We start from the raw sequence: 13,056 nt of genomic DNA, 5'->3' as shown, positions 1-13,056 counted from the left end.
ATTAATTAATCAATTTTGTGACTATTAAGCTATGCGCTGTGATTTAACCATTCTTAATTCTCACAGCATTCCTCTCAATTCAAACTGAATTCTCGTGAAATTGAGTATAAAATAAATGAATTCAATTATTTATGCTCAGTTTGAACTGTTCATCTGTTCTATCAAGTTTGAGAGACAGACAATTTGGAATTAAACTTAATAGGTCAAAAGAACCAAAAATGAAAGCATCACTTCCGATAAGTTTAGTTCCTCTTATCTGTTTGTGTATTTTAAATTTCGTTTATGTTTTCGGTATTGATAATTCTGAACGCAGTCCAGGTGATTTATGTGAATTAAGAGACAATCAAGTTGGAACTTGTCAAGAAATAGCAAATTGTGAATATGCACAAAAGTTATTAAGTGAAAAAAGAAAATCGGAACTGCTACGTTGTGCATTTGTTGGAACAAAATATTTTGTATGTTGTCCACAAGCTCAATATCCGAAATCGAAAAAATTTAAAGAAGCTTTATGTAAAGACAAAATCCATCCATTTAGAATGGTTCAAAATATTATAGCTGGTGAAAAGGCTACTGTTGGTGAATTTCCATTTCAAGTGGCTTTAGGGTATCTAAACTTATCAAACGTAACTGAGTATAGGTGTGGAGGATCATTAATTGCCGACGATATTGTGCTTACAGCAGCTCATTGTGCACTTAAAAAAGAATCTAAACCAGTGACTGTTAAGCTAGGAAGAGCTTCACTTGTTACTACGGATGAGTATGATTTTGCTGCTGGCGAGGATATAGAAATTAAGGTACAGATTCCTTTACTTCTATGAAAATCTTATAAAATAAACAATTCTATTCCTACTTAGAGCATAACATTGCATCCAAAGTACTTAAGATCCACACGCCATAATGACATTGCCATAATAAAATTAAAGGAACCGACAAAATTTACATGGCCTATTAAGACTATTTGCTTATCATCTGATGATTCTGACTTGCCACATAACTTAACAATTACTGGATTTGGGAGAAACGATGTAGACAGTAAGTATGAAATTATTTAGATTTTGTTTTTATATGACGTAGTAAATCTTAAAAAAATCCCCATCAAGACATTTCGGCAATGAGGGTAAATCCCATTTTTAAAAATGTCATTTAGGAATTATCTCTAATTTTTTAAAACCTATAACAAGTTGATGAATTGAAATTTCAGCATTTAAAACATCAAAATGGCTTTTGAAGGCTACTGTCAATTTATATCCAGTTGAGGATTGCAAGCAACTTGTGAAGCTAGATCATAAAGTGCTGATTGATTCTCAGTTCTGTGCTATTGGTTACAAAGGTGCTGATGCCTGTCAAGGTGATTCTGGAGGTAAACGACATTTAGTTTGACTTGATTAAAAGATTGATAAATTATTGAACCTTTCACAGGTCCTGTGAGTTACATTAAAAGTGAGTAAATTCAAGAAGTATTCTTAAATTTTATTGTAAATTTTGTGTTTAATTTGAATACAGATGATGGACATTATTTACATGGAATAGTGTCGTTTGGAATTGCCTGTGGAGGATCTTTACCTGGAATTTACACAAAAGTGAATCAATATTTTGAGTGGATAGACGATGAAATGTATAAATTAGAACAGAATTCTTAAAAAAGTCAATAAATTTATTTAACTTTTATTCTTTAATTTAAATGTAATTTCGTGAATTTCGATAATAAACCTTAATATATTTAAATTGCTCAGAATCGTGAAAAGTGCCTTAATAGCTCAATTAGCACCGTAAGGGTCACGAGAGTTGGTATTGAGTTTCAAATCCAGGGCTCAAATCACATCCTCAATTTAGTGATTTTTCGATAGTTAAGATACTTCGGCGTCTTAAATGTAGCAGCTTATTGACGGAAAACACCCAAGAATTAGTCAATGTGAAATGGAAGAGCGGATTGTCCAATAAGTTAGTTAAGAATGAGTAACATATGAGTGTGATGGTGAATAGTGAGACAGTGTGGAAGTATTTTATTGGAACTAACTTGCATATGTTGTTAATTACTACATAATTGGAACAATAACCTTGTATTAATACCGAAAATAACTACCAAGAATTATTCAACTGACTGCTACACATCAACTACTGAAAACAGATTATGTGCTGTATACCTGAGTTCATATGCAATTAAGTTTATTTACAAACATTGTCGCTCAAATTAGGAGAGAAGATGAGTAAATAACAATAATACAAATTTCATATTTAATGATTTTAAAAACTTGAAAACAATCGTGTATAGAAAGTTATTGCAAAGAAATGAATTGTGTGACGAATTTTTGAGTTTTAGCGTTAAACCGGTTCCTATTCAAAATTATTTATTTTCCCTAGATTTATCGATTTTTTATTGTTTTAAAAATTTTACAAATTCTCGTGAATTTATTTATTAATCATGAAAAATGACTCTTTTTGGAAAGTCCTGCGTTTTGTTAATTCCATTGTTAAGCACATATCTGACTTCTTCAGAGAGAACTCGATTTACTTGCCATCTTAGTGAGAAACTTGTTTGTTAAAAGATATAAAAATCAAGTCTCTTTGCCTCATTCTCTTCAGTTGTGCCCGATCTGCCTGTGTGTTGTGTTCAATAAAAATAAAATCTTAACAAACTACTCATTTTTTTACAATTTAAAATGAAATTGACGAGACATAAAGTTTCAATTTTGTTGATATGTTCATTAAATGTATTACAAGTTTATTGTGCTCGTGACAATTCTCATCTTGGTAGAGGTGATAAATGTGAATTAGATAATAATCAAAGTGGAATTTGTAAAGAAGCAAAGAATTGTGAATATGCCTTGGAATTAATAAAAGATAGAAGAAAGAATGAAGTTTCTCGATGTCGATTTGAAGGAAGAATACCAATTGTGTGTTGTCCACAAGATAGTTCACCTATACAGACAACTACAACAACATTATCACAATCATATCCAAAATCAAAGAAATTCATAAATGCATTGTGTAAGAAAAATGGCACGAATCTAAATCTCAATCAGAACATTGTTGGCGGTGAACCAGCTGGCGTTGGGGAATTCCCATTCCAAGTCGCAATTGGATATAGAAATCAAGAAAATAAAATTGAATACAAATGTGGAGGTTCATTAATTGCTGACGATATTGTTCTAACAGCTGCTCATTGCGTTAATAGACGAGATCTTGTACCAGTAACAATCAAATTAGGACGTGCATCTCTTGTTCCTGATGAATATGACTATGGTGATGGAGAAGATATTGAAATTGAGGTAATTTGTTGCTACATAATTATTATAAAATTCAATTATTTAATAATTTTATTCTCAAACAGAAAATTAAATTACATCCAAAATATTCAAGATTTACTCGACATAATGACATTGCATTGATTAAGATGAAGCAACCAACGAAATACTCATGGCCAATTGAGAATATTTGTTTGTCATCTGATGATTTCAATTTGCCCAAAAATTTTACTATCACGGGATATGGAAGAAATGATGTTGACAGTGAGTTCTATGTTTTTGTATTTAAAACGCTTTAAATTGTCATTGATTATAAAGTATCAGTGCTAATGTATCACTTTAATTTCATCATATAGCAACCAAAACATCAGATTGGCTTTTAAGAGCAACTGTAAATTTGTATCAGCAACAGGATTGCAATGATTTAGTACAGCAAGGTGGTAAGAAAATAGTTGAAACCCAATTTTGTGCTATTGGATATAAAGGAGCTGATGCTTGTCAAGGTGATTCCGGAGGTCCTGTTAGTTACAGAATAAGTTAGTATAAAAAATTTAAATTTAAAAAATTTAAATTTTAAAAATTCCAAAAAATTATTTTTTAAATTTTCAACAGACGGACTTCCCTATTTATATGGAGTAGTATCTTACGGAATGGCTTGCGGTGGAAATATTCCTGGAATTTACACAAAAGTTAATCAATTTCTCGAATGGATAGATGAAGAAATGTACAATTTTGAACAAATTTAAATGCTTATTTGAAATAAATAATTTAACTTTAGTATTAAGATGAAAGTTGGCTAAATTAACCAAGGAATAGAGACATTCTGATCATTCTTATCTTCAATAAGGACATCATTTTCTTTCAGAATTAAATATGAGCTTAATTTGAATTATTATTGGCTTTACAATAGCTTAAGTGAATTTGGAGATGATGTTAAAGATTCCATAGCGACATCAAATATATTTTCTACAGGGATTGAAAGCAGGGGCGTAGCCAGAAGTTTTTTTGAGGAGGGAGTTGTTGTATGGATCACCAAAATTTAGGAAGGAGGAAGGTTGGATTTTTTCCACGAAAAACTCTAGCAAATTGAAATTTTTTTTAAAAAGGTTTTACTTTTGACCCCAAAAATCTTGGAAAGTCCTGAATATGAGCACAATAATTGGTTCATTGGAGAAATAAAATGTATTCTCAAGGGTTCTCTCAATAAATAATTTATTTTGAACAATATAAAAATATACACACTTTAGTGATAACTCTCAGTTGTGCCAGATCGGTTCGGGTATTAAGTAAAGAAGAGAAAAAATATTTAAAATAAGAAAAAATAATCAAAATTCAAAATGAAATTGACCCTTAAAGTTTCAACTTTGCTGATATGTACTTTGAATGTATTACAAGTTTATTGTGCTCGCGACAATTCTCATCTTAGTAGAGGTGATAAATGTGAATTAGATAATAATCAAAGTGGAACTTGTGAAGATGTAAGAAATTGTAAATATGCCATGGAATTAATGAGAGGAAAAAGATTTAAAGAAGTTTCACGCTGTGGATTTGAAGGAAATAAACTAATTGTGTGCTGTCTACAAGATAGTTCACCCATAGAACCAACAACAACAATTGTACCAACAACACCTCCACCATCATATCCAAAGTCTAAAAAGTTCTTGAATGCATTGTGCAAGAAAAATGGCACAAATCACGTTCTTAATCAAAATATTATTGGTGGCGAGTCAGCTGGTGTTGGTGAATTTCCATTCCAAGTAGCACTCGGATACAGAAACGAAGAAAAAAATATAATTGAATATAAATGTGGAGGATCCTTGATTGCCGACGATATTGTTTTAACGGCTGTTCACTGTGCAAACAGAAGAGATACAACACCAGTAACAGTCAAATTAGGTAGAGCATCTCTTGTTAAAGATGAATATGATTACGGCGACGGAGAAGATATTGAAATTGAGGTAATTTGTAGCTAGTCATGCCAAAATTTAATTATTTAATTATTTCTCTAAATCGATACAGAGCATTGTATTGCATCCAAAATACTCAAGATTTACTAAACTAAATGACATTGCATTGATTAAAATGAAACAGCCAACGAACTTTACATGGCCAATCGATTTTATTTGTTTGTCATCTGATGATTCAGACTTGCCTAAAAATTTTACTATCACAGGTTTTGGAATAAATGACTTTGACAGTAAGTTCATATTTTACATAGCATTTTATTGACCCTTAGTGTATTATAAGATTTTATCAATTTATTCAAATAGCAAAGCAAACATCAAATTGGCTTTTAAAAGCAACAGTGAATTTGTATCAACAAAAGGATTGCAATAATTTAGTACAACAAGGTGGTAAGGAAATAGTTGAAACCCAATTTTGTGCAAAAGGGTATAAAGGAGCAGATGCATGTCAAGGTGATTCCGGAGGTCCTGTTAGTTTTAGAAAAAGTTAGTTTAACAAATTTAAATTTTAAAAATTCTAAATAATTTTTGAATATTCAACAGACGGACTTCCCTATTTATATGGAATAGTATCTTATGGAATGGCGTGCGGTTCAAGTGCTCCTGGAATTTATACAAAAGTCAATCAATTTCTCGAATGGATCGATGATGAAATGTATAAATTTGAACAAAGTTAAAAAAACTTTTAAAAATAAATTTTAAAATTACAATTTAAAATAGAAAATCTTTTTAAAGTTTGTGTGGCTTAGTTTGTAAAGTATTTTAAGCATTTTGAATTCCATGAGCGTTACCCCTAACGCTTTAGCTATAGGCTGTCTAAATAACCACATTTCTCATGAGTTGATGAGAGTAGTTTAATCAGTTCTCTTCGAGTACTTGATAATGTTCTCATTAAACAAACATGTAGTTTTAAGTAATATAAAATTCTAGACATTTAAGCAATTCTTTTCAGTTGTGTCAGATCAGTTTGTATGTTAAATATTAAAAAACAAAAAAAAATTCAAAATATTTTCAAAATTTAAAATGAAATTGACCCTTAAAGTTTCAACTTTGCTGATATGTGCTTTCAATGTATTACAAGTTTGCTGTGCTAATTCTTATCTTAGTAGAGGAGACCAATGTGAATTAAATAATAATCAAAGTGGAACTTGTGAGAATATAAGAAATTGTGAATATGTCAAAAAATTCATAAAAGAAAGAAGATTTAATGAAATTTCAAAATGTGGATTTGAGGGAAGAATTCCAATTGTGTGTTGTCCACAAGACATTCCAACTATACAACCAACAATAACAAATGTACCAACAACAACTATGCCACCGCTTCCATTATCTTATCCAAAGTCTAAAAAATTTTTGTATGCATTGTGCAAGAATAATGATACAAGGTCCGAACTATCTCAATCTATTATTGGCGGTGTATCCGCTGGTGTTGGTGAATTTCCATTCCAAGTAGCACTCGGATACAGAAATCAAGATAATGTAATTGAATATAAATGTGGAGGTTCATTGATTGCTGACGATATTGTGCTAACAGCTGCTCATTGTGTTGATAGAAGAGTTCTTGTACCATTAACAATTAAATTAGGACGCACATCTCTTGTTGAAGATGAGCATGATTACAGTGATGGAGAAGATATTGAAATTCAGGTAATTTGAAGCTTGATATGACAAACTTTAATATTTAATTACTTTTCTTAATTGATTCAGAGCATTGTATTGCACCCAAAATACTCAAGATTTACTCAACAAAATGACATTGCATTGATTAAAATGAAACAGCCAACGAAATACTCATGGCCAATTGAAAATATTTGTTTATCATCGGATGATTTAAATTTGCCCAAAAATTTTACTATTACTGGATATGGAAGAAATGATGTTGACAGTGAGTTCTATGTTTTTTTACTTAAAACGCTTAAAATTGTAATCCATCGTATAGTATAATTATTAATGTATCACAATAATTTCATCAAATAGCTAGCACAACATCAAATTGGCTTTTAAAAGCAACTGTTACTTTATATCAACAACAGGATTGCAATGATTTATTAAAGCAAGATGGTAAGGAAATAGTTGAAACCCAATTTTGTGCTATTGGATATAAAGGAGCTCATACATGTCAAGGTGATTCCGGAGGTCCTGCTAGTTACAAAAACGGTCAGTGTTAAAAATTAAAACATTAAAAATTCCAAAAAATTAATTTTTAAATAATCAACAGAAGGAGTTCACTACTTATATGGAATATTATCTTATCAGATTGGCTGCGATGGAAGTGTTCCTGGAATTTATACAAAAGTCAATCAATTCCTCGAATGGATCGATGATGAAATGTATAAATTTGAACAAAATTAAAAACTTATCTGTACACCCACAAAAATAAATTTACACTCAGTTCATATTTATATGTTTGAGTTTTGTTTGTAAAGTATTTTTGGCAATTCGAATATAAGTAATCAAAGGTCAAAATCTGGACCTTCCCTCTATGAACGGAACGTAATAAGTTATAGATTCCCTAACGTTTTAGCTGCATAAATAACTGCTTTCTCAGGAGATGATGAGAGTAGTTTAATCAGTTCTCTTTCAGTTCTCATTAAAGAAACATTTATATGAAGCAATATAAAAATTCTAGACATTCAAATTATTCTTCTCAGTTGTGTCACATCAGTTTGTACATTAAATATTGAAAAGAGAAAAAAAATCAAAATATTATCAAAATTTAAAATGAAATTGACCCGTCTTAAAGTTTCAACTTTGCTGATATGTGCTTTGAATGTATTACAATTTTTTTGTGCTTGTGGCTATTCCAGTCTTATTAGAGGTGATCAATGTGAATTAAAAAATAATCAACGTGGAACTTGTGAAGATGTAAGAAATTGTAAATATGTCATGGAATTAATGAAAAGAAAAAGATTTAATGAAATTTCACGATGTGGATTTGAAGGAAGAGCACCAATTGTGTGCTGTCCACAAGACATTCCGCCTATGCAAACAACAACAACAAAAGTACCGACAGCAACAACAATAAAAGTATCAGCAACAACAAAAGTATCAACAACAACAAAAGTACCAACAACAACAAAAGTACCATCAACACCTTTACTATCATATCCAAAATCAAAGAAATTCTTGACTGCATTGTGTAAGGAAAATGGTACAGCAAACCCTTTTCAACAAAATATTATTGACGGTGAGCCAGCTGGTGTTGGGGAATTTCCATTCCAAGTCGCAATTGGATATAGAAGCCAAGATAATAAAATTGAGTATAAATGTGGAGGATCCTTGATTGCTGACGATATTGTTCTAACAGCTGCTCATTGCGCAAACCGAAGAGATACAACACCAGTAACAATCAAATTAGGACGCACATCTCTTGTCCCAAATGAGTATGATTATGGTGATGGAGAAGATATTGAAATTCAGGTAATTTGTAGCTAGTTATGCCAACATTTAATTATTTAATTATTTCTCTAAATCGATACAGAGGATTGTATTGCATCCAAGATACTCAAGATCTACACGACATAATGACATTGCATTGATTAAGATGAAGCAGCCAACGAAATTCTCATGGTCAATTGAAACTATCTGTTTGTCATCAGATGATTCAGACTTGCCTAAAAATTTTACTATCACAGGATATGGCAGAAATGACGTTGACAGTAAGTTCTATGTTTTACATAGCATTTTAATGAACCTTTAAAGATTTTATAAATTTCCTTAATTAGCCAAGAAAACATCAGATTGGCTTTTAAGAGCTACAGTAAATTTGTATCAACTGCAGAGATGCAGAGAATTAGTTTCGCATGGTGGTAAGGAACTGGTTGAAACCCAATTTTGTGCTGTTGGCTACAAAGGAGCAGATGCTTGTCAAGGTGATTCCGGAGGTCCTGTTAGCTACAGAATAAGTAAGTAAAATAAATAGATTTAAAAAGCTTAATGGAGCTAAGATTCTAAATAATCAACAGCGGGAATTCCATATTTATATGGAGTAATATCTTATGGAATGGCTTGCGGTGGAAATATTCCTGGAATTTACACAAAGGTTAATCGATTTCTCGAATGGATCGATGATGAAATGTATAAATTTGAACAAAATTAAAGATTAAGCTATTAAATAAAATAAGATTATTTGTTTCCTAGAACTAAGTTATACTTAAAGACATATTCCAAGGACAATTTGGAATTTCTTTTAATTTTGATAAGACTCATTGAACAACTAAAGCAGTGTACTTAGCAAAATGACTGTTCCTTGTTTTTTTTAATAATAAATTAAACGAGGTCAAATCAGTACACGGAAAACCAGTAATTAATGCATGAATACATGCTTAACAGACACATTCATCAATTGATGAGAGACCCATGTGACTGATAATAACTCATGACTGAATGATTGCATAATTATGTAGAAAATGATAGGGCATAAAAATTTCCTTTCAAGGTTGAGATTAATCAAAATCAGAGAGAAATATTATGCTTTAGGTCAAACAAATTCACAATCTCAAAAGCGACTCATTCCACAAAAGGAGCAAAATCAGCAAAAATGTCAGAGTATTGAGATTGCTTGAACAGGGCACAATTTTTAAGATTTTAAGCTTGAAAATGTTACAAAAATTACTCATTCTGCTGTTGATCATTGCTTTAATTCGATCAAATCTTGCCAGAGTTATATTTCGTGATGATTCGTGTGCATTAAACGGGAAGTGTAATCTAAGAAATGGAAAACAAGGCACATATAAAGAACTACGAACCTGCAAGCATGTTCAACTGTTAGCAAAAGAAAAACGTCACTCAGAAATACAATCTTGTGGTTTTGTTGGAACTAGTCCATTAGTTTGCTGTCCAAAATCAAGTCAAAAGTTTAAAAATGCTTTGTGTCAAGATCCTTTCAAGCCATTGCCTTTAAAAATGGAATTTAACGTCGTCGGAGGGAAAAAAGCATCTGTTGGTGAATTTCCATTTCAAGTGGCTCTTGGTCTCACTAGCAACAGCAGCGATAACATTAAATTTAATTGCGGCGGATCACTAATTGCTGATGATATTGTCCTTACGGCTGCACATTGCATACGCGGAAGTACAATAGAGAATAGAATTGTTAGATTAGGACGTGTAAGTGTATTATTGATATTTTAAGGAATTTTTGAGTATATGATGCTGTATCGCCAATTTATTGACTATATTATAATTTCTATTACTATAAATTACTTATAAATTCTCAGACATCCCTTAATTTGAGCGATTCGGTTGATCATTCAGGTCCTGGAGAAGACATTGAAGTAAAAGTGAGCAAACTCGATTGATTCAATGGCAGACTCTTTAAAAACTGGAATTTTTTTTTGTATAGGCTGCGAAAATTCATCAAAAATATTCATTGTCTTCACGGAACAATGATATAGCCTTATTGAAGCTTAAACGTCCTGCAACATTTTCAGAGTTCATTAAAACAATTTGTATTACATCTGATGACAAAATTATTCCTGAAGACTTGATAGTGACAGGATTTGGAGTAATCGATCCTAATAGTAAGCAGAATATTCAAAACCTCAAATCCTTAAAGATAGAGCTCAAAGTCGACCTTTCCATACGAAATCGGTGTCGACTTTGAGTTCTGCTTAAGGATTTTAAAATTTTTCTTATCAATCAACATAAATAGCTGGTGAGAAGTCAGACTGGCTTCGGAAAGGATACATAGAAGAATATTCTTTTGATGAATGTCAAGCTGTTTACAAGAATTACCATACGCAGATCACAAATAGACAATTTTGCGGTACAAGTTTAATGGTTGACAGTTGTCGTGGTGATTCTGGAGGTAAGAAATCTTGATTGAATTGATTTAAATATTCGAAGATTTGTTAATAAATTAATATTTTTTTGCAGGTCCACTTTCATTTGAACATAGTAAGTAGTTTTAGTTATTAAATTCTAAAACTCTATAAATCATTTAACATAGGACTTAGTCCAATATAATTTAGACGTTTTCCTAATAAATTCATAATTTTAATAATCAAGACAGCCAGAATTTCGTCTATGGAATTGTGTCATATGGCTTTGGATGTGGAAATGGTCTGCCTGCTGTGTATACAAAAGTAAGTAAGTACATTGATTGGCTAGAAATTGAGATGACGCTTTTGGAATGAATTGAGAATTTCGGAGTCTAAACCATTTTCGTCAAAGCTTGAACTCGCCATGGATTTTGCATGGAGTCAAGTCGACTCGGCTCGACTTCCACCTCTGATTTTTGCACAATAATATTCCAAAAATCTATCATAAAATGATGTAATTATTCATAATATAATAAAATAAAATGCAAAATCCTCTAAAATTATGTTTACTGCTGCGATTTATTAATAGATGTTTAATTTCACGCCATACTGGATTACTTCATATTAAACATTTCTCTCGTGAAAGACAAGCATTTGTGATGAGTGCAATTTCTTTTTATTAGAGAGAAATTTTCAATTTACGTGCTCGATGAAAAGTCATTTCTCGTTTCAGCTTGCTGATTTTATTTATTTAAATGAATTTTTTGGTGCGCTACATATTTTGAGAATATGTGTCAGAAAATTAATTACGGATGGTGATTTATAAAATTGAAATTCAAAAAAATCAAGTATTATCTCCATCTATAAATGTCTTAAAGGCACACTTAAAATTATTACGGCTAATAAATTTTAAATCGTCCATTAAATGTCAGTGCATTAATTAATCTTCCTTACATGAAAAACTTCCTTGTACTTTTAAATGTTCTTGAAAAATATTTAAAAACTAATAAAAATTTGTAATGTAGATAAGAAAGTGCATCATGAAAATATTTAGGTTGAACAAACGCTTCCTCAATCTATAAACAAGAAATAAGAAAATTATCGCACTAGAGTGAGTCAATGAAAGGATCTAAAAATAATTTTTCTACACATTTTCAAGATCACGAGCAAATGTTCACTTTTCACGAACGTGGGGAGCTAGTGACATCTTTGGGAAATTTTCACAACTAACGCGGAAAATTCTGAGATTTAAATTTATTTTGACCGTTATTTTTTTAATTTTTTTAAAATTTTCAAATTTTAACGTATTTTCAGATTTTAAATTTTTTATTGAATTTCATAATTTTTTGACAGTTAAAAATGCAATTTTTTTGAAAAAAATTTAATTTTTCAAAAATTTTAAACTGTCTAACATTAATGACGATTAAAAATCAACATCAGCAATCCATCATCATCAATCAAATTCCAAAAAAGATGCATATCATCATTAAAATCACCTTAGATATCGAAAATTTCTACCCGGGTAACATGAATATACGTTCATTCACATTTTCATCTTCTTCCTATCATTTCTCTATTTTATGACACTTATTTATACGATGACAACCGGAATTTGGCACATACAAACATTGAAAATGTGTGAAAATGCGAGAAAATCTATTTCACTCGTATGACATGTTTGTAGACCATTAAAGTGCGAATCTTTTTCTTTTATTTATGGTCTGTCATTATTCTTTTTTCTTTTGTGTGCGGTGGCGTTCGGCGGTGTTTATTTGAAGAACTTGAGAAAACACCGATGAGTAAGTGACGTACTTAAATTGTTTATTATGAAGACGTAAGTGTAGGAATGAAATTATTTTTAAATGGAATTCTGTCATTTTTTAAGCATAAATTGGTAGTGCTTTAATTCTTATTGAATATGCAAGTAAATAAGCAGCAATGAAAAGCACACATCATGGAAAATGTGTAAAATAGTGACTGGACTCTATGGAATTCAACTCCATGACAGAGTCACATTAGTCTGGAGACAATATTGTTATTCTTTTCTACTTCGTGTGTTTTTGAGTGGATTCTATACCTAAGAATGCA

General features: G+C 31.0%; 5 protein-coding genes across 5 annotated transcripts in view; 4 read left to right on the top strand and 1 right to left on the bottom strand.

The window, feature by feature from the left end:
• Window positions 1-13,056, bottom strand: part of zormin — a 114,212-nt gene that overhangs the window by 33,823 nt on the left and 67,333 nt on the right. The gene's annotated exons all lie outside the window — the stretch shown is intronic.
• Window positions 79-1,660, top strand: LOC139089262 (chymotrypsinogen B-like). The gene is made up of 5 exons (XM_070638735.1): window positions 79-794; window positions 855-1,032; window positions 1,202-1,360; window positions 1,420-1,440; window positions 1,504-1,660. The coding sequence occupies exons 1-5, from the start codon at window positions 132-134 to the stop codon at window positions 1,638-1,640; spliced, it is 1,158 nt and encodes a 385-aa protein (XP_070494836.1). The 5' UTR covers window positions 79-131; the 3' UTR covers window positions 1,641-1,660.
• LOC139089184 (transmembrane protease serine 9-like) lies at window positions 2,507-11,350 on the top strand. Its single transcript, XM_070638649.1, has 14 exons — window positions 2,507-3,269; window positions 3,332-3,509; window positions 3,602-3,781; window positions 3,858-3,969; window positions 6,208-6,856; window positions 6,917-7,094; window positions 7,187-7,366; window positions 7,428-7,558; window positions 9,689-10,315; window positions 10,426-10,488; window positions 10,551-10,728; window positions 10,860-11,015; window positions 11,084-11,104; window positions 11,216-11,350. The coding sequence occupies exons 1-14, from the start codon at window positions 2,661-2,663 to the stop codon at window positions 11,341-11,343; spliced, it is 3,390 nt and encodes a 1,129-aa protein (XP_070494750.1). The 5' UTR covers window positions 2,507-2,660; the 3' UTR covers window positions 11,344-11,350.
• Window positions 4,028-6,164, top strand: LOC139089263 (chymotrypsinogen B-like). Its single transcript, XM_070638736.1, has 4 exons — window positions 4,028-5,203; window positions 5,265-5,442; window positions 5,516-5,695; window positions 5,753-6,164. The coding sequence occupies exons 1-4, from the start codon at window positions 4,583-4,585 to the stop codon at window positions 5,884-5,886; spliced, it is 1,113 nt and encodes a 370-aa protein (XP_070494837.1). The 5' UTR covers window positions 4,028-4,582; the 3' UTR covers window positions 5,887-6,164.
• Window positions 7,803-9,351, top strand: LOC139089261 (chymotrypsinogen B-like). The gene is made up of 4 exons (XM_070638734.1): window positions 7,803-8,629; window positions 8,691-8,868; window positions 8,935-9,114; window positions 9,175-9,351. Exons 1-4 carry the CDS (start codon window positions 7,931-7,933, stop codon window positions 9,306-9,308), a joined length of 1,191 nt encoding a protein of 396 aa, XP_070494835.1. The 5' UTR covers window positions 7,803-7,930; the 3' UTR covers window positions 9,309-9,351.

The sequence above is a fragment of the Chironomus tepperi genome, unplaced genomic scaffold, assembly GCF_022539635.2.
Source record: "Chironomus tepperi strain 1889 unplaced genomic scaffold, CSIRO-AGI_Ctep_v1 contig_176, whole genome shotgun sequence".
NCBI classification, from domain to species: domain Eukaryota; kingdom Metazoa; phylum Arthropoda; class Insecta; order Diptera; family Chironomidae; genus Chironomus; species Chironomus tepperi.
The sequence above is the reverse complement of the archived record's forward strand: the minus strand, read 5'-3'. Positions and strand labels throughout refer to the sequence as shown.

Bases quoted from the DNA above. Each gene is read 5' to 3' on its own strand.
- LOC139089263 (XM_070638736.1), top strand. From the start codon at position 4,583: ATGAAATTGACCCTTAAAGTTTCAACTTTGCTGATATGTACTTTGAAT. The intron at 5,204-5,264 runs GTAATTTGTAGC...AAATCGATACAG, and splicing joins GAGAAGATATTGAAATTGAG to AGCATTGTATTGCATCCAAA. The intron at 5,696-5,752 runs GTTAGTTTAACA...AATATTCAACAG, and splicing joins TCCTGTTAGTTTTAGAAAAA to ACGGACTTCCCTATTTATAT.
- LOC139089184 (XM_070638649.1), top strand. From the start codon at position 2,661: ATGAAATTGACGAGACATAAAGTTTCAATTTTGTTGATATGTTCATTA. The intron at 7,559-9,688 runs TAAAAACTTATC...ATTATGCTTTAG, and splicing joins TGTATAAATTTGAACAAAAT to GTCAAACAAATTCACAATCT. The intron at 10,489-10,550 runs GTGAGCAAACTC...TTTTTTGTATAG, and splicing joins GAGAAGACATTGAAGTAAAA to GCTGCGAAAATTCATCAAAA.
- LOC139089262 (XM_070638735.1), top strand. From the start codon at position 132: ATGCTCAGTTTGAACTGTTCATCTGTTCTATCAAGTTTGAGAGACAGA. The intron at 795-854 runs GTACAGATTCCT...ATTCCTACTTAG, and splicing joins GCGAGGATATAGAAATTAAG to AGCATAACATTGCATCCAAA. The intron at 1,033-1,201 runs GTAAGTATGAAA...TTGAAATTTCAG, and splicing joins TGGGAGAAACGATGTAGACA to CATTTAAAACATCAAAATGG.
- LOC139089261 (XM_070638734.1), top strand. From the start codon at position 7,931: ATGAAATTGACCCGTCTTAAAGTTTCAACTTTGCTGATATGTGCTTTG. The intron at 8,869-8,934 runs GTAAGTTCTATG...TTCCTTAATTAG, and splicing joins TGGCAGAAATGACGTTGACA to CCAAGAAAACATCAGATTGG. The intron at 9,115-9,174 runs GTAAGTAAAATA...AATAATCAACAG, and splicing joins TCCTGTTAGCTACAGAATAA to CGGGAATTCCATATTTATAT.